We start from the raw sequence: 19,365 nt of genomic DNA on the forward strand, positions 1-19,365 counted from the left end.
GGAGGCAGGCCTCCCTCGGGGCTCCTTGGGTCTCTGTGGGGGCTGCCCGTGCCCTAGCATTTACCCTCCCATGTGCTTGAGCATGCGTCTCCCACAGGGGACGGCAGGGCCTCTCATCCCCCTGACTTCACGCCAGCTCTGTGTGCTTAGCAGTCCCTTCACCTCTGAGACTCTGATTCCTCACCTAGAAAATGGAAACAATAAGAATTATAGCTTATTTGGGAAATACCCATCATTTTGTTTACATAAAGAACTCCCGGATTTCATTTAAGCAGCTATGAACAGAATTCCTTCTACACACAGTGATCCTGGGAATAAAGAGAGAAACTGAACACAGTCCTTGTCTTTGAAGACATTCTAGTCTAGCAGGAGTTTCTGCTAACTGGGTACAGATTTGGGGACGTATACCCTAATTTTCAGCGGTGGGGAAGGCTGCCAGGGAAGGCTTCTCTGGAGCGGAAATGCTTGGGCTGAGCCATTGAAGAGCTAAGCGGGGAACAACATTCCGAGCCATGGGCCCAGTCTGTGCAAAAGCGTAGAGGCTGTCTGTAATGGCCGAGGCTGTTTTCTAGCCCAAGTGCAGTGTAAAGGTGTGGAAGAAAAGAGACTGCAAAGGGCTTTGCTCATCCTTCCCAATAAGCAGTACTGAGGTCTTATAACGGGCGTGTTCACACAACAAATGTCCAATGAGCCAAGCAGTAGGGACACAGGATGAGCAAGCACAGACCTCATGCCTGAGCACATGGAGCCCTTCGTCTAATGGACTGGACACATTTGCTAAAAGATGTGCAGTTTAGAGAGGTCTTCTTAGTTAACTCAGGTAGGCAAGGCAGACTCAGAAGGCCAGGAACCAGGCACATCAGAAGGTCACGTGAGGAGTGAGGCCACTGGCTGGTAGTGGGACTACAGTCTGTGGGGTTGTCTGAGAAGGGAGTTCATGGAAGGGGTTCAAGAGAGCTATGGGATGCAGAGGCACAGAGTCCAATTTATGGAGGCAGCTCCTTCTGTAGGCAATGGGGTCCCTAGAGGTGGGGTCTTGTTTGGAAACAGGGTCTTTGCAGATGTAATCAAGCTCGTAATGAACTAGGGTGGGTCCTCATTCAATGACCTGTGTCCTCATAAGAGGAGGAACATTTAGACACAGAGAGACACAGAGAAGGCCCTGTGATGATGGAGGCAGAGATCAGAGTGATGTGTCTCTAAGCCAAGAAAGGGAGGGGAAGGAAAAGGAAAAAAAAAAAAAAAAAAGGTCCTACAAAAGTGCCGACACCTTGATGGACTTCCAGGCTCCAGAACAGTGAGGAAATAAATTCCTCTTACGTGAAGCCACTCTGTTTATGGCCGTCTGTCATGTCAGCCCTAGGAAACGAACACAATCGCAGATTGACTCTGTCCCGGTGAGCCGCCCTGGGGGTGGCAAGCACAAGTACCCCAACAAGTGTATTGTGAGCCAGGGCCCTGGGTTGGCGGCTCCCGTTCTGGCCCCAATGCCCGCTCATACCTCACAACCAACCTGAGAGGTGAGCCTCTCTGACGGGGGTCACATGCAGGGGGGAATCAAGGCTTGCATGAGCCCAGCAGCATGCCTGGGTCGCAGAGCTGCCAGGTGGCAGAGCTGGGGTTTGAACACAAGTCATCCTGTGGCCTGCTTTGGGGCTGTAGGGACATATGTAAGCAGTCCCTCTCTGCAAAGCTCTTGTTATTTACAGAATTAAGAACCGCATTTTTAACACTCTCTGAAACACTCTCACCATTCACTCCCTTGTTAACTCCTTTCCTTCTTTTCTCCTCCTCTAGAATGTACGCTCCAAGATAAAAGCCCTGTCCCCACACAGATCTTTGGTGTATCCCTTGGGTCTAGAAGATTCCTGGGACAGAGGAGGTGTGTCATGAACCTTTGCCTCGTTGACCAATCAGTTAATAGGGGCATTTGCAGACAGCACCGCCCAGGTATATATTTCTATATTGGCTTAACAAAGTAGTAAATGGAGCTAGCTGCTTGCTGTCCTTGACCAGAGGAGAAGACTCACAGGAAGATGCCAGTGCCACCCATTTGTGCAGCCCCAGCCCATTCCCAAGTTATCAGGACTGGGTAAGCCGCTGCCAACAAGTCCAAGACCTACGGTATCACCCCCAATGCTGGCATGTAACAAGGCATTAGGAAGTGACGGAAGGCTGAGACACAGAGGGCAGGGACAGAGGGAGTAAGGAGTTGGGAAGGACGGAGAGGGAGGGGGACAGGGTAGGGGAGCGGAGCTTCCCAGGAGGAAGCATCCCACCAGAGGGCACCGGCAAGCAGGTACAGGGAGCCAGTTACATTTGTGACCTGAAGGAATGACAGGGCTGGGGGGGGGGGAGGGGGGGTTGAGAACGGAAGCCAGGAAGCAGCGAGCAAAGACAGCCTGGACTCAGAGAGGGACAGACACAGACACATGTCTGGTTCTGAGATGGCCGTGCATCGGAGTGAAATTCACTAAAACAAAGTACATCATTGTTACTTAAGCCTGTTATTTAACCAAGGGACCCAGATTTAGACCACGCCTACAAGTGCATCCTAAATCCTCCCCTCACTGTTCTAGAAAGCCCCAGAACAGCACACATACCAGGGGTGCCCCGCCCATGCCCGCCCAATTTCTGTCTGCCTAGAACCCCTCGTTCGGGGAAGGGTCCCACCCCACCGCATCTTCCTGGAGCACCTCAACTCCTCACACACTGCCTCGCTGGCCGCAGACGGGGACACTGGGTTCCCACGGGGCCCTTCCCCATGCTACTGGGCAGAACAGCTGGTCCAGCACTGGTTATCCACCCAGGCAGGGATGTTCAAAATCCTCTCAGGAGATGGACATTCAGACACAGAGAGACGAAAACTCTCTCACTTGTTAAACTAGAAGGGTGGACCTGAAGCCGCCAGCCCCCTGTTTTGCCCCCACCATTCCCCATGAGCATACCTACGAATAACATTGAGGAGGAACAAGTAGAATAGGAAACACAGAAAGGAGACAGAGTCCTGATTCCACCATTCAAGCCTTGGGATGTGACTCTACACGGAGGCAGCTCCATGCCCGGGCACCCCAGGGACATGAACCAGTGCCCTCCCTCTGGGGCTGTATCCAATCAGACGAGGAGCACTGCCGCTCAGCCCTGAGAGGGTCCAGACTGAGCACAGCTCCCCCTCTCCATCCTCGCCTCACAGCAGCCGCTGCTGGGCCCGCCTGCCCTTGACTATGTCAATAACCACACACCTTTGGCAGGACAAGCGTGAGGTGTGGGCAGGGTTGTGGCCTGCAGAGATCTCCAGGTAAGTCTTGAGGTCCCAGGCAAGAGTGGGATCCACGCTAGAGGTAAAATTGGGCCCACTTCTGAGATGCACAAGAAAGGCAAGGGGAGAGTCATGCATCTGCCAGGCAGAATTAATCCAAAGCCAATGGAGAAATAACTGGCAAGTGGGGCTGGCAGAAATGAGCTGTGCAAACAGGTCCCAGAGCCGCTGTCTGCTGCCAGGATGCTCTGCCTCCGAGCTCCTGAGGGTGCAAGAGAGGGGAGGAGCCAGGGCAACAGGGCAGGAGGCCAAAGTCTTCAGAGGAGACAGCAGCCACCAAGAACTTCTTGATGGGGTGGCCAGAGCGCTTGCTAGAGCACGCATACCCCACATCCCATTTGGACGCGTTCACATAACTGTGCTATAAGCCCCATCCCTTGCCCTAAATCCTCCAAAGTCAGCCACACCTCAAAGAGTGTGTGTTTGGGGGGGTGGGTGCATGCATGCATATGTATGTGTCAAGGAAAGAATGAAAGGAAATTGAGGAAAGAAGTCCAAGTTCCAAATTTGGATGGCGTAGAGCAGAGAGAATGTGTAAGGAGTAAGAAGTAACTGACACTAAAAACCAGAGAAATAGAAAACAAAGAGTTAGAAGTGACCAGAATCTGCATCCCCAGAAATATGCAAACATATGAAACAGACTTCATTCTACCCAAATCTCAAAAGGCAGGGTAACTTCTGTTGGCATCCTGGCTGCAGACAAATCTGGGATTATGAGAGCTCCTCTCAGATACAACCCCAGGAACACAAGTCATGGGCTCTTCTCATGCAAAGTCAATGACAACAGGTGTTTCTATGAGCTGCCTCTCCACAGCTTCTGGAAATGGCAGGGCAGCCCTTGATGACCTGGGGATCAGGAGTCCCAGAGTCATGGCTGATAAGGTGGGATGGGCAAGGTGGTAGCTTGGTATTGGGCCGTAGAGGTGGGGCCTCTAGACACAGCAAGAGGACCAAGTCCACACCCAGCCAAGGCCTGGGAGGTGGGTATTCTGCCATTTCCTTCATCCCTGCTTATCACAGAAACCAAGGAATAAAATCAACAGAGCCTAGGATTCAGCAGAGATAGGCAGAGACATCTGGAGGAGTCACCCTTGTCCCTAGGTCTGTAGGCTTCCTTGGTTACTAAATGGAGTGCATCAGTCTAGCTAGGGAAAGAAAGGTGAAGGGGGAAAGGGGCAGTCAGCTCATTGCGCCCAAAAGAAGTCACAGGGATGAGTACAGACGTGCCTGGGGCAGCAGTGCCCAGAGAGCAGGAGCACCTTTGAGATGAGTCAGTCCAGACGGCATCAGGCAGAGAGAATCAGCTAACTCCGTTCACCATGAGGTCAAACTCAGCGAATCCCTTTCTGGCCGCTGTCGGACTCCCACAAAATTCCAAGTGGGAAGTATGGCACTGTCCTGATGCTGTGGGTGTCTGTCCACTATACCAGTGGAAACCTTAGAAAGAAGTCTCTGTAAGCCATCAGGGTAGGAGAGGACTGAGTAAGGGACATTGGTCATGGCTGGTTCACCTGCTGCTCATTCACGTAACAGCCTGGTGAGATTATGGGTGGGGAACGTGGTGCTGGGCTCCACACATCATTCAGGGATGCAGACTTCTCTCTAGAGATGCCACCTGCCTCATCATACGATCTCCAATGTCACAACAGGAGGGGAAAAGACAGGGGCCTGGTGCATGGGAGATTTTGTATAGGTCTGGCCTGGAAGGGACATAGATCACTTTGGCACACATTCCTTTGGTCTCAGCTGGATGTAGGAGTCTGAGAAATGTAACCTTCCTGCCTACCCAGGAGAAAAAAAATAAATGATACAGAGAACAAGTAATATCATCACATGAGTCTTTAAACTTTCCCAGCTGGCATGAAGTAGGTCCCACACTCTGGACTTCTATGCCTTATTTCACTGAGGCTCAGAAAATACAAAGCAAATAACAGCACTTTTTTCCCTTTTATAGATGGGAAAACTGAGGCTCGGTTCCTTGGTGCAGTTTAATTCAACAGCAAAAAGTGGGCAGAGCCAGGAGTCAAACGCAGCCCTGCCGGCTTCTAAAATACAGCCTCCTGGTCTTCCCTTAGGAAGGGCACTTTCTACAGCTTGTAAAAGGCAGGAGAATCCCAGTCCTCTCCCGTGGGGCCCCAGCGGTACCCCCCTCACGTGTGTGAGATGAGAAGAGCAAGCCATAGGGCACATTTTGCCAGTGACTAACTCAAACAGGAGGCCTTCCCTCCCTAGAACAGATGATGAGCTGCTCTGCCACTAAGGGTCTGCTCCATACCACCAGGCTGAGCTCCATCAGAAAGAAGCAGTTCCATTTATTGGGCTGTGAGTCACATCTGCCTCTAGATACACATAGAAAGCAAGAGACCTGCTACTCTGACTAATAATGAAAAGCTGGTGCAAGCAAATTTCATTTAAAAGAGAAGAGGCCAAACCCTAGCCCCACTGCTACCAGGGTCCGGAAAAGTATGAAGAAACACAACGATCAAATGCATTCAAAAACAAACACAAAGACAAACAAACAAAAAAACACCCTTAAATAAGTAAAGAAATCCACCTGCCCAGCTGGTGGTGAAACAGAAATTTTATATCATCCTAAGAGCCCCACGATTCCATAGAGCTGTGTCATTGGTTTTCTACACTATTTATGGAAAGCATTCTATTGTTTCAGGGGGCACTAAGTTTGAAACCCACCTGTATAATACAGCCCTGGCTTATGACAAACGGGGAAGCAGAGGCCCAGAGAAATGGTCATTCAAAGCTAATTAGCTGTGGGCGCCTGGGTGGCTCAGTCGTTGGGCGTCTGCCTTTGGCTCAGGTCATGGTCGCAGGGTCCTGGGATCGGGCCCCGCATCGGGCTCCCTGCTAGGCGGGGAGCCTGCTTCTCCCTCTCCCACTCCCCCTGCTTGTGTTCCCTCTCTCGCTGTGTCTCTCTCTATCAAATGGATAAAGTCTTTAAAAAAAAAAAAAAAAAAAAGCTAATTAGCTGTAAAATGGAAGCTACCTTAGTTCTAAGCTAAACCTCACCAAAGCACTGGTTTGGAATTCCCTGGATGCAGATGGCAGCACACCCTGCGCAGGGGACAGGAGTGTGGGGTTTAACAATGCAGTGTAGGCATAATGAACCCCACTGACTACACTGGGAACCTGCTGCTCCCCCCAGCCCCCAGCCCAAACCGCTAAAATACTGCTTTTTGGCATCTGCATCTCTCTAACTGCTCCAACTTTATTTTTATGTAATGTTTAAACATGCTGCCATGATGAAGAGCCACTTCTAAATGATTGGTGGTGCTTGTTTTGAAGTGCCAAGTGCTGTGCTCTTCCTCCTCTCTCCATCCCATCCACTCGCAGTTGGAATCACTGGGCTCCACTGGTAGGTAGACTGACCTGGTTGGAGAGGTGCTGTGCTAGGGGAGACCAGGCACAAGGACAGCTCCCCTGGTCACACTGGGCTGACTCAGACTGTTCACCTGGACAGCCTGCCTATTGCACCAGGTCCTCATGAGACCAGAGCCCCAGCCCACTCCCTGCCCCACCATTCTGCTCTCCGGTTCCCTCACATGGGGCTGGGGTCTTACCCTGTGATACACCTGACAGGGCTATCGCTGGTCCTCAGACTCCTAACATAAGACCCACCCTTCTGGATAGGGCTTCCAAGCTGTCCCATCTGGCCAGACCCTGCCTGAGCTCCCACTGTTCCTGAGCTTCACATGCCACAGCCAAGGCCATGCCCACCCCCTTTCCTTAACATAAACACACAGTTTCTGCCCTCATATGTTGTTCTGGAATTTGTAGTCTCGACATCAATAAATAATAGTTGGAAAGAGAAATATTGTTTAACCTTTAAAATAAAAGCAACACCTGGAAGAAAAAAAAAAAAAAGGATAATCATCCAGCTATCTGGTAGACTTTTGGGCCCAGTATCAGTGAGAGAGAGGAGAAGTATCTTCTCATCTCTTCAGAAGTAGGAGAGAAAGCTCTGGTTCAAGAGGATAGGCCTGGGGAGGCTGCTAATGACTTTTCTTCATCCAGCCTGTATCAGTTAATCTAATGCTAGCTGCTATAACAAACAGACCCCAAGGCATAGTAGCTTCACACAATAATAATTCATTATCGTTTCAATAATAGGCCTGCTTAGCAGGCAATTTTTCTCCACAGGGTGACTCAAGGACCCAGAATTGTTTGATAGTTTGACTCCTCTGCCTTCTAGGGGCTTGGAGTCATCTGCACACAACCAACTAAAGAGGGAAGGAACAATGTGGAGAATGACTGCCTACTTTTTTTTTTTAATTTAAATTCAATTAGCCAACATATAGTACACATCATCAGTTTCAGACGTAGTGTTCAATATAATTCATCTGTTGCATATAATACCCAGTGCTCATCACATCACTTGCCTACTTTTTAAACACTCTGACCCTGAATGTACTTCCACTCACCGTTCTTTGTCTGGAGTGAATCACAGGGTCCCACTGAGAACAAGGCAGGCTGGGAATTGTAGTCCTTGGTCAGGCAGCTGCTCTGAATCACAGCTCCACTCAGCAGAAGGGGAGGCTCATGTGTTTGGTACACACATAGCAGCTTCACGGACCTGACAGCCAGAGATTCTCACATTCCCAGCACTGGGTAGTTAGTCTGCAATTTCCTTTTACTGTGTCTCCATAGGTGTTTAGTGGAGAAATGGGAGAGGGGAGGCCACAAGAGCACAAGTCACAGTAAACCAAAAGTCAATGTCAATTTTTCAGAGACTGTGGCTCAGACCAGCGGAATCACTCCTTCACAGCCACATAACTAGCTCTACCTTCTTTCTCCCACATCTCTCCACCCCCCACCCCTACCGCAGCCACCAGAAGCCCACAGGATTGCAGATAAGTGCAGAGCATCAGGGATAAAGAGACCATCCCATGGGAAGGGGGGAGGGACAGGGTTTCACAACTAGCCCTTGGGGCTGGCTAACTGTTGGCTATGGAGGCTGTTCTGTGCTTTGTAGGAAGTTTAGTAATATCTCTGGCCTCCACATACTCCCTCCAAGGTATGACAATTAAAAATTGGACACTGCCAAACATCCCCTGAGGGACAAAAGAACCCCCAGCGAAGGGTCTAGACGGAGGCCATACCTAACATTTCGGAGGGGAATTCAGCTCCAGGGTGGGGAGGGAGAAAATGATCTGCAGCATCCCTTCCAAATCTGGAGTCCATGGTTTACTTGAGTTTAACTGGGCCTAAAACTTAGGTTCTCAGAAGCAATATTCCATGAATATCTGTCACAGAATAGAACATTATGGAAAATTAGCATTAGGAGACCCAGAAAAAAGTCTCCATTACAGTAGGAAGAGGACAGATTTCAGGCAGTGGGACCCTAAGTAGGCTGGGTAATCAGGCTTCCGCATCCTCATCTGAAACATGGGAGCAGGTGAGGATCTAAAGGAACCTCCTGTGAAATATCCAGGGCAGTGTCTGGCATGCAATAAAGGGTCTACAAATGCCAGCTAACTACAGACCTTTCAGCTCATTCCATACCTCAGATAATCCTTCCATTTGAACACAGGAGGGTAATGTTCCAAGTGAATGAGGATTTAATGCAATTGCCATTTGATTTAATTTCCCAAAGCGTTAAAAGTGTTAACGCAACACATCAGCATGCAGCTGATAAAGTAGTCAAAATAATTCAAGGAAACCAATACTTGTCAGGTTTTATTTATCCACATTTACGCTTTTTTAAAAATAAGCTGGTCTTTGTGCCCATATAGAATACAATATACATAGATTTCTCCCGGTTCGCCTTCCCCCCACACACACACACATATGCTCAAGTTAAGTTTCCCACTTTCTTTCCATCTGTCATTTTTCCCTTCCCATGAAAAGCTAGCAGTGACGTTATGCAAGGAGGAGGGAGTTGGGGCTAAGACTGGGCAGCTGGCAAATGTGGGGTTGATGAAGACAAGCATAAACATATGAACAGCACTTTGTTTACACAAGATGAACATATCTGTGACCCCTCCCTCAAATCTAGGGGGATCGGCACTATTGTTCCTTTTTATAATTAGGGAGTCATGAGGTGACATTCCTAATTCTCACATAGCTAATACAAGATTTGAACCCAAGACCTCTGATTTGCAATTTAGATGTTCTTGCCAATAGCAGCCATGGCAAAAATATAAGAATAAGAATAACAATAAAATAAATGCAACCCATTAATAAAAGTTAAGACTGAAGAAAGACAAACCTAAGAACCCAAGCATCAGGATATTTTCCTACTGAACATGAAGGCTGCAAAGAAGATGAAGATGCTCAGGTTTTTTTGCATAGCATCTTTCTGGAAACTCAAGGTCAGACATGGGGGTTGGTGGGGGAGAGGTGGGCCAACACTTGGAGACGTGGGCTGAAGAGGTACACTCAAGTGGGTAGGACTTAGTGGAGAATGGGGAGGGCTCAACCTGAGACAAGCTTTCCCTCGACCGGCACTGAAGAAGGCCCAGAGGTTTCTTAAATAACCATGAGAATGGCCCCATGGTAGACTGGATAAGTAGCATGGCCATGGCAGGTCAACTGAGACCCCAAAATTGCAACAAAGCAGGACAAAGGCCACACGAGTAATACAGGGACCTGTAAATCTTATGGCTTCCACAGCCAAGAAGAAAAGAATAAAGCAAAGGAGAACAAGACTAAAAGGAAAAGATAAAAAAGCGGTATAAAAAGTGGCATCCATCAAGAGGATGGAACCTGCCCAGAGACAGGAGGGAAACCTAAGGTTCCAAGAGTAATGAGAACCTTGGAAAAGGAAGGTGTGAGGAAGAATCTGCAATGCTATGCATGCCTGTGAAGGAAGCACTGAGAATGTTGCTGGATATAGCAAATGTTCGAGCCCCTTCTATATGCCAGGTATCCTGGATCCAGCAGGAAGCAAGACCTACAGAGCTTCTGCCTTCAGGAGATTATGCAGTATAGAGATATAAATGACAATGGCAGACAGTGATAAGGGCTGGGAAGAAAACCACAGACTGGAACAATGGTACAGCATTACAGGTGGTAGGATGGGTGCTATTTTAGATAAAGTGCTCAGGGGAGGCTCTCTGAGAAGCTGATGTCCGCGCAGAGACCAGAATGAATAGAACAAATGAGCCATGTAATTATTTGGAAGAAAAGCATTTTAGGCCAAGAGAGAACAGCAAGTGCAAAGGTCCTGAGGTCAGAACTATCACAGTGTGGGGTTCAAGGAAGAGGAAATGGACCAGTGTGGCTAAAGAAGAGGATGAAAAGACAAATACAGGAGGCAGGGGGTCAGGAATCAGAGAGACAGAGGAGCCAGATCTAGAAACCATGTTAAGAAGTTTAGATTTTATTCTGAGTGGGAGATAGGACTACTGGAGGGTTCTGAGCAACAAAACACCATGACTTGTTTTCAAACTATCACACAGGCTGCCGCAGAGAGAGTGGACCTCAGTGGCGCAGGAGTGGGAGAGGGAAAGAGCTGGTACGGTCATCCAGCCGAAAGGAGGGAAGGGCTGGTCCTGGGCAGCAAGTGGCAAACTGGCCTGGTAGCCAAATGCAGACCCCCACCTGCTTCTTTAAGTTTTATTGGCACACAGCCACACTCATTATTTACATATTTTCTAAGGCTTCTGCTACAACAGCAGAGTTTAATAGTTGCAAAAGAGCCTGCATGGCCCCTGAAGCTGAAAATATTGATTACCGTGCCCTGTACAGGAAAGGTGTACCGACCCCTGGTCTAGGGTGGAGAGTGGCAGGGGTCCAGGTACACCGAGGGAGTGAGTTTACAGGGCAGAGGCTCTTCCACCCCAAGCCCACTCTCTGACTGCTGGGCAATACAGCCCCCCAGCTCCTCCTGGCCTCTAAGGGCTGGCAGAGAACAGGGACAGACGCTCCAAGTCCAGTTCGGATGGCAGCCTTTGAAGAGCTCCTGTGGTTGCCCAAGAGAATTGCTCAGAGTGGGTCCTCGCTTCTCCTAGCATACAGCTGCCCTTCCCGGCCACTGTCACTGATGAGGCACGGACGGGCCAAGAGCCTCCGTCACATCAGAAGCCTACAGATGCCACAGGGTCCGTGTAGCACACGCTGCTGGATCCCACACTTGCCTCTCTCAGGCCTTATTTTTTCAGTGACTGGGGGCCAACTTCCAACTCTCCTAACCTGAATCTCACTGGCTGTGGGCTTTCTCCAAAGCCCCGGAAGGCCGCCCTCTGTCCTACCCAACAAGCCTTAAGTACCAGGACCTTAACACCCCAGGAACAGCCCTCGACCACTGAATGGTGGGGGTTGGGGTACAAATACCCCAGCTCTCTCACACCTGAGGAATCTATGCGGAATCCTCGGCTTCCCCAGGAGAAATGAGCTCCAGATGTCCACAATGGTCACTTGCTTGAAAATGCCTCTTGTGACTGCCCTTTCTCCCCACCTCACCTCTCAATGTCCCAAACAAACCTCTAACACTCAAATTCCTGCCAAGTCTGCTTCTAGGGGCCCCTGTCCTGTTTGTCTCTGATCTTCACTTCTCTTCCAAACACAGGCTGTGCCTTTTACCATTGCCACCTGCCTGACAATGGCTTTCCACTGGTCACGGTCGGGACCAGGGAAGAGAAGAACAGATGGATGCAGAGGTTCAGTCTCATGAGTGAGTGCACTACTGTCTATGGACCATGGATGGGGGGAGTTCCATCAGAGCCCCGACTCCTACAGAATAAAGCTCCAACTCTGTTCTAGTACAAAGACTTCCAGTACGCCCCCGACCTACATCTGCAACCTCAAACATGACACCCATTCATGTCTGAAAACTGCCCCAGGCTGCCCCTGCTCACGAGCCTGCCAGGTTGAGGAGTCCTCACAGACGGGAGCACTTAGAAAAACTTTCTAGGACTTTCTCAAATGGCATCCATTGTTCCATTTTCTCAGCTCACACCGATGACAGGGCTACTATATTGAATTTTTTTTTTAATATTTTATTTATTTATTTGACAGAGACATAGCGAGAGAGGGAACACAAGCAGGGGGAGTAGGAGAGGAAGAAGCAGGTTTCCCCGCGGAGCAGGGAGCCGGATGTGGGGCTCGATCCCAGGGTCCTGGGATCAGGACCTGAGCCGAAGGCAGACGCTTAACGACTGAGCCACCCAGGCACCCCTATATTGAATTTTCTAAGAAACATATAGAAGAAAGAGCACAGTCTGGGGCACCAGCAGGCCTGGCTTTAAATCCTGGCTCCATCACATATAAGCTGTGTGACTTTGGGAAAGTTACTTAACTTCTCTGAGCCTCTGTGCCCTCATCTGTAAAAGGGACACGCTAACAGCCCCTATAGAATACTGTTATTAATAGTATCAGTAAGATAGGGCAGTAGGTACCCAACACAAACCAAATGACCACGCATTACAGGTTTGCATGATTCTTCCCACTAAACCACGGGCTTATCACACTATCTGACCCATAGTTGGCGCTTAACAAACTATCAAACAAATGAACACAGAACAAGTCTACTACTCCAGCCATGCAATCTCTAATCCAGAGCTGTAAACTCAAATGCCTACAGAAACCAGACTAATGACATCAGCGAAATGGGCCAAGGGAGTGGCTGTGGTCAACTGTGCAGCATGTGTCCCAGAATGGAGCAGCCACACTCATCCACGGCTGCCACAGCAGGCTCGATGTGGCCCAATCTGATGCGATTTCAGGATGCCTTTAAATGTTGGAACACAATGTTAAAAAAAAAAAAAAAAATGCAGTGCAACACAATAAAGCATTTCTGTGACTGACTTTGAACAACAGGCTGCATTTGGTGACCTCAATCCTATTTCAGAGACAGACCTTAAGATGGCTAAACTTAAATTTATATCATACAAGTCATTGTTCCTTTATGCAGGACAAGGAAAAACAGCCAATGTACTTAAGCCATACCCCTTAAAATAGTAGTAAAATAGGATTACTGATACTTACAGATACAACTGTGTGGGTGTCCACTTTGTACTAGGATCTATACATGTAATCTCTCTCTCTCATAATGGATCCAATGAGATACACTCACCCAGTGAACAGATGAGGAGCCTGAGGCCCAGAGGGAACATGTGATTTACCTGAAGTCACCCAGATAGCTGGGGCCAGGACTGATATTGAAACTCAGGTGTGCTCACATCCAAAATCCTTACTCTTGACCCTACCAAGCTGCCATCGTAGGAAGTCAACATCAGTATTTAATTCAGAACACCTGACTCACACTGCCAGGATTCGATTCCTTCTGGGCACTAATCCACATATTGATAAGAGGGTTCTGAGCCCACGGTACATTGTTATGTGGAGTTGGAAGATGGATTTAAAAATCACTACTGACAATACATTTTTATGTTAGCAAATTTTCATCAGGACCCTATCTGCATAACTTGGGTTGAAGACACCTATGTCCTGGGAATCTCCTGACTCCTACAGAATAAAGGTTGGGATAAGCGAAAACATCTTGAAACCGAAGATAGGAGGAAACACAGAAATGGGGAGAGAATGAGCGCATTTGTGAGCACTGGTCCGGAACAGGCAGGTTGAGAGGCCAGACTGTCAACTGAGTGAAATCTCAATTACAGAGTAATCTAACGTATACCCAGGTACATTATCGCAACTCAATAAACAGCTCTTCAGAATTAAGTAATTCCAATTTGCTTTCATTCTGATCTGTGTCACCCCGAGAATTTGATATTACCTACACTCAAATTACATGGCATCTTCTAAAGCCCAGATGTTCACAATCCCAGGATAGCACATGAACCATAAGCCAGCCAGCCATAAACACACTGACTGAGAGAAAGACATTGCTCGACGTGGTGCAAGCACCTGCTATGAATACCATCAGAGGGGCCCCTATCCAGCTCCTGACGCCCTGTGACCTCCCAGCCCCAGTATGGCACATTCTGAATGGATGATGCCATGTGGTCAGATGGCTGAGCCCAAGAAGGACCAGCTAACTTCTCCTTAGTTCCCAGATTCCTGGCTCACCAGTGGTGGGTAGAGGAGGGGACACGGGGAGCCTGACCTAGCATGGACCCCATGACACAAACTTCCCAAGCCCACATGTCAACACCCACTTTTATATTTCCACCCTCCCTTTCCCTATGCTTGGCACAGGACTGTATGGGGAGAGACCACCAGTGGCCCTCTGCAGAGGAGGACCACCACCCCAGCCCTTCACCATCTCTTACCTCCTTACCTGGGAAATTACACCAACCTCGGCAAGTTATTTTAACAAACGCTTCTAGGGCAATGGGCCAAGCACTGCTCTAAGAACCTCTACACACACTGTCTTCTTGAATCCTCTGGACACACACCACTCTGAGGTATGGAATCCTATATTCCCATTCCTAGATGAGCCAGTTGATGCTGGAAGAGGTTGATGTTCAAGGTCACAGAGCTGGGACGAGATGGGGCCAGGATTTAAACCCACATATCGGGGCTCTAGAGTTCTTTCCTGTCTCTGAATTGGAATGAAGTAAAGAAAATCTGGAGAAAAACCTGCCCAGGGGTGGTTTTCCTCCTGTGACATGCCTAGGTCAGCTGCCTGCTCCCCAGCTCACATCACCTGGGTGATGTGTAAACCAGGATGCAAGAAACTCAATTTGGATAGCAGCACCATCCCCTGGGAGAAGACTTAGCCCTTGAGAACACTTTTGTTTTGTTTTTCCAAATTTCCTCCATTTCCTGAAAGAAGGAAGATTTATGTTTATTCCTTGTTGTTTTTTGTTTTGTTTTGTTTTGTTTTTTTTACAAGTGCAAATATTTCATCAGTACTAAAGTATCTAACCATCCTGCTAAGTCATGGCAAGGGGTGGTAATGGGCCAGTGAGTCATTCTTCATAAGACACTTTCCCCCCAAATGCTCTGGTTTGCTGCCTTCCCATGGGTTCCTGGCCAGACATCCAGGGTGACAGGCCTCCTCTGATGAGGCTTCCAATGATTCCTGCTGCTCTGGGCATCCCCTGCCTTTCATTTTCTTATTTGGCTCGGTTACCACTAGCTATGGGTGGGTGGGTGGGTGGGTGGGTGTGGGTGTGTGTAAAAAGGGTTAAATTCATTTCTCTGGGAACCTGGAAGGTAGTAAATACTCCACTCCAGAGAGGTGGGGAGCAATGATGGGAGAAGCATGAGTTAAAAGGGCAAGTTAGCAACAGGTCCAGAGATTTGTCATGAGCTTTGCATGCAGTCTGGACCCTTTCAACACTGTTTATAACATCATGATACCAGGCGCCAACAAGGTTGCACGTGGCCAGTGTACTGCTTCCCCCAGCCCGAACCCCAGCCCAGGGTGGAGAGCCCACAAAGGATAAACCACTGTCCCAATAAACCCTGGCCACCCCTCCAAACAAAGGCAATGATGCTCCCCCATGGAAATCGCATCCTCAGCCCCAAAGCCCTCCGGATTTGGCGTCCCACACCTCCTCCTCCTCAACAAGGGATGTAAAGGAAGAATAAACCCAGTGCTTTCCGGTTCCATTGGTCTGTGTGGAAAGATCAGAGCCCTCCAGCAGTGGCCACAGTCACTCATCCCGTTATCTCCCTCCCAGCCTCGTGCCGGGCACCTGCAAGGTGCAGGCGAGCCCGTGGAGGGCGTGAGCGGATACAGTCCATCCTCTGGTGGGTTCCCACTCCAGTGTGTGAGGCCACCATGGAAGAGGTACGATGAACTTCCAGAGGGGGCAGCTCTGGAAATCACAGATTCACTGAGTGCCTGAGAGGCCTGCAAAAGGCTGCTTCATCACAGAAATCAATCTAACGGCACAAAAAAAGCAAATATATAAGCCTAATGCAATGGAAATGATGGTTTCTTTTATATATTAATGGCTCTCAATGTAAACGATTTTAAGATGGTTTTTTTTTTTTTCCCCCTGTTGGTTGTTTTGTTCATGACTGCTTAATTTGTTGATCTTCAGCTTAACTGTTCATGGTTTTATGGAGATGAAATGAGTTCCTGCTGAGGCCAATAATTCATTCACTCATCCATCATTCAACAAGTATTTTAAGCTTGAGCCTTATGAAATGACCAACCGTGCAGGTCCAAATGGCTGAACGCCGGTGGTTTCATATTTGGGTGTGCTCGGGACTCATGCCAAGCACTTGGCTAAGCCTGGGGGGACTTGTACAACATGAACCAAACCAAAAAGTGCCCCTATTCTCACAGTGCTCATGTTCTAAAGGACAAGATGGAAAATTACCAAGAACACGAATAAAGGAAAAATGTAATTTTGAAGTGTGGTGCTACGTAGAACAAGGGACAAGTGACCTGATAGAAAACACCCAGCTGGGGTTGGGGCTGGGGATATCCCCTTGGAGGGATGGCATGACAACATTCAAGCTAAGACCTGACTGATGATAAACAGTCAGCCATGTGAATATCCATCTAGAGTCAGGACACCCCAGGAGGGAGAATCTCAGACTAAAGCTCCCACCCCCCACCACTCCAGCAACCCTCAGTTTGTTTCCTGAGATTAAGAATTCCTCATATCAGTGAGATCATATGATACATGTCCTTCTCTGATTGACTTATTTCGCTTAGCATAATACCCTCTAGTTCCATCCATGTCGTTGCAAATGGCAAGATTTCATTTTTTTTTTATGGTGGGGGGTGGGAGGGATGGCGTAGCTGGGTGATAGACACTGGGGAAGGTATGTGCTATGGTGAGTGCTGTGAATTGTGTAAGACTGATGAATCACAGACCTGTATCTCTGAAACAAATAATACATTACATGTTAAAACAAAAAAAAAAAAACAAAAAAAAGAAGATAGTAGGAAGGGAAAAATGAAGAGGGGGAAATCGGAGGGGGAGATGAACCATGAGAGACTATGGACTCTGAGAAACAAACTGAGGGTTCTAGAGGGGAGGGGGGGTGGGGGGGGTTAGCCTGGTGATGGGTATTAAAGAGGGCAGGTGTTGCATGGAGCACTGGGTGTTATACACAAACAATGAATCATGGAACACTACATCAAAAACTAATGATGTAATGTATGGTGATTAACACAACATAATAAAATAAAATTAAAAAAAAAAAAAAAGACTACAGCTCCCAGTCTAGGTTCAGGCAGGGCTACCAACTAGAGGTCAAGGGGCCAGCAACTAGAGGTCAAGGCCCTCACACCAACCCGTCCTTTGACCAAGGAAACCAACTCAGGAGACTTCCAGGGAAGGGGGAGGCGGGGAGGGGGCGTCGATCCATGTTTTCACCTTCATACACACCAAGTATCATTCCACAGCTGGCATAAGAGGAATAGCTTCATTATTTCATTTACTAAAGTAATGCTATATTAAAATTTTAATCGGTGAACATAACGCTGGAAAATGAGTACATCCATACACTGCAATTTTCCAGTGTAAACTGTCAAACCCATTTTTTTTTTTTTTTTGCAAAAGCAATATTGCAACACAAAGAAAAATCCATAAAGATGCCGGTATTCTTTGCTCTACCAACTCTACCCCTAGGGAATTTATCCAAGGAAATAATCTGGTTCAATAGAATAAAAATATTCTCTTTAGAAGAACTCCATTGAGGTGTTAATTGATGCAGAGGAAAGATAAAACAAAAACCAAAAACACCTGGAATTACCTAAATGACGACAAATAGGGAGAATTTAAGAAATGGGGGGGACTCACTTGATGAAACAGTATACAACCATTAAGCATTACAACAGAGATTATCTAGACTTTCAAAAATAAATGGGATATCCCAGCCCTTGGAAGGAGCAGAAAAGGCAACAACGTGCATATTTTAATGTAAAGCATGTTGACAATACCTCAAGGTGAACAAGAACAAGAAAACTGGAAAGAATTGAATCAAAGCCAGTGGGGGGGGGTATTTATTTCAAAAGTCCTTCCAAAATATTGCCATTAAATCGCATTTTCAGTTAAAAAAAAAAAAAAAATCCCTCAGAAACTATTGTACACTCTCCTAACAAGGCAGAAGACCACCACCGAAACACAAGGACGTTGGTTCAAACTTTAAATGCAAAATAAAGCCAAACCTGGAGATGCCTTCCATGTTGTATACCCCAGAGGTTCCCACAGGTGGACCCTACAATAAGACTCAACTTGTTGAATAACAATGCCATATGCATGATTTTACAGTAACTCCACCTCTTTCTCTGCAGGGTAGGAATGGGGGACTGGAAAGGGTGTGTCTTTCCACTGAGATGAGAAGAGGCACCTGGATTCCTCCCACCCTCTGAGGGTGGGGCCAAGGCAGCCGGTGAAATCAGCCCCGTGGGACGGGCCACTCACCTTTCACAATCAGCTCGGCATAGTTGGACACACCGGAACCACCGTCGGAACGGATCACACAGCGGTACTTGCTCACACTGCGATGGGCGGTGTCGGCCACGCTGACCGTGGCTGAGAAGCGTCTGTGGTTGACCACGCGGGTGACCATGAGGGCCGTGTCCCTGCCGTTCCATTGCTGCAGGACAGAGGGAGGGAGGAGGAGAAATCACATCACCTTACAGCCCCCGGGGACCCCCAGCTCGGAAGCTCCACCTGTCCCCACATCCCTGGGGCCATGGCTTTCCTTAAGAAGGAGTATCGATGGCTGGCTTTTGCAAGTGATCTGACTCAAGTGTAAACTTTGCTAGCGAGCTGATTCAGGAGGGCAGAGCCTGAGGATAAGAAGAGAGGGCACAGGCCTCCTCCTGACACCTTGGTTCCCTGCTTGGCCTGAGCTTGAGGCTGGCATTTGGCCCTGAGCCCTCCTCCCATCTTCCTTCATCTCTTAAGCAGAACCCACAAGGTTCCCCCAAAGACAGACTCAGATAGACTACTGAAAATATAACCCATGAAGTGACAACAAACAGCCTGGCCCTCAGCCCATGGCTGGTGCCCTCATACCCCACCCACAGGCCCTGAGGGACCTATCTGTCTCCAGGCGTGGTGTGGATGGTGGCTTCCCAGCACCTCTCCTCCTTGGCATTTGCTTTTTCCTCAGCCTGGAACCTCCCATCTGCCTGGGGTCAGTCCCTCACCCTTAAAAACTCACGCTCAGCACATTGCCGTCTCCGGTAAGTTCGCCTGTCACACCAC

The 19,365-nt window shown here is 48.4% G+C and overlaps 1 protein-coding gene across 1 annotated transcript in view; it reads right to left on the reverse strand.

Annotated features, from left to right (window-relative positions):
* PTPRT (protein tyrosine phosphatase receptor type T) overlaps window positions 1-19,365 on the reverse strand; it is a 748,756-nt gene that overhangs the window by 690,533 nt on the left and 38,858 nt on the right. Inside the window, exon 4 of the mRNA XM_064571786.1 lies at window positions 18,574-18,748. Within this exon, the coding sequence (XP_064427856.1) occupies window positions 18,574-18,748 (175 nt within the window). The remainder of the gene's footprint in view (window positions 1-18,573; window positions 18,749-19,365) is intronic.

The sequence above is a fragment of the Mirounga angustirostris genome, unplaced genomic scaffold (genome assembly GCF_029215605.1).
Source record: "Mirounga angustirostris isolate CCGP_5_RB_7025 unplaced genomic scaffold, mMirAng1.0.hap1 SCAF_10, whole genome shotgun sequence".
Classification (NCBI taxonomy): domain Eukaryota; kingdom Metazoa; phylum Chordata; class Mammalia; order Carnivora; family Phocidae; genus Mirounga; species Mirounga angustirostris.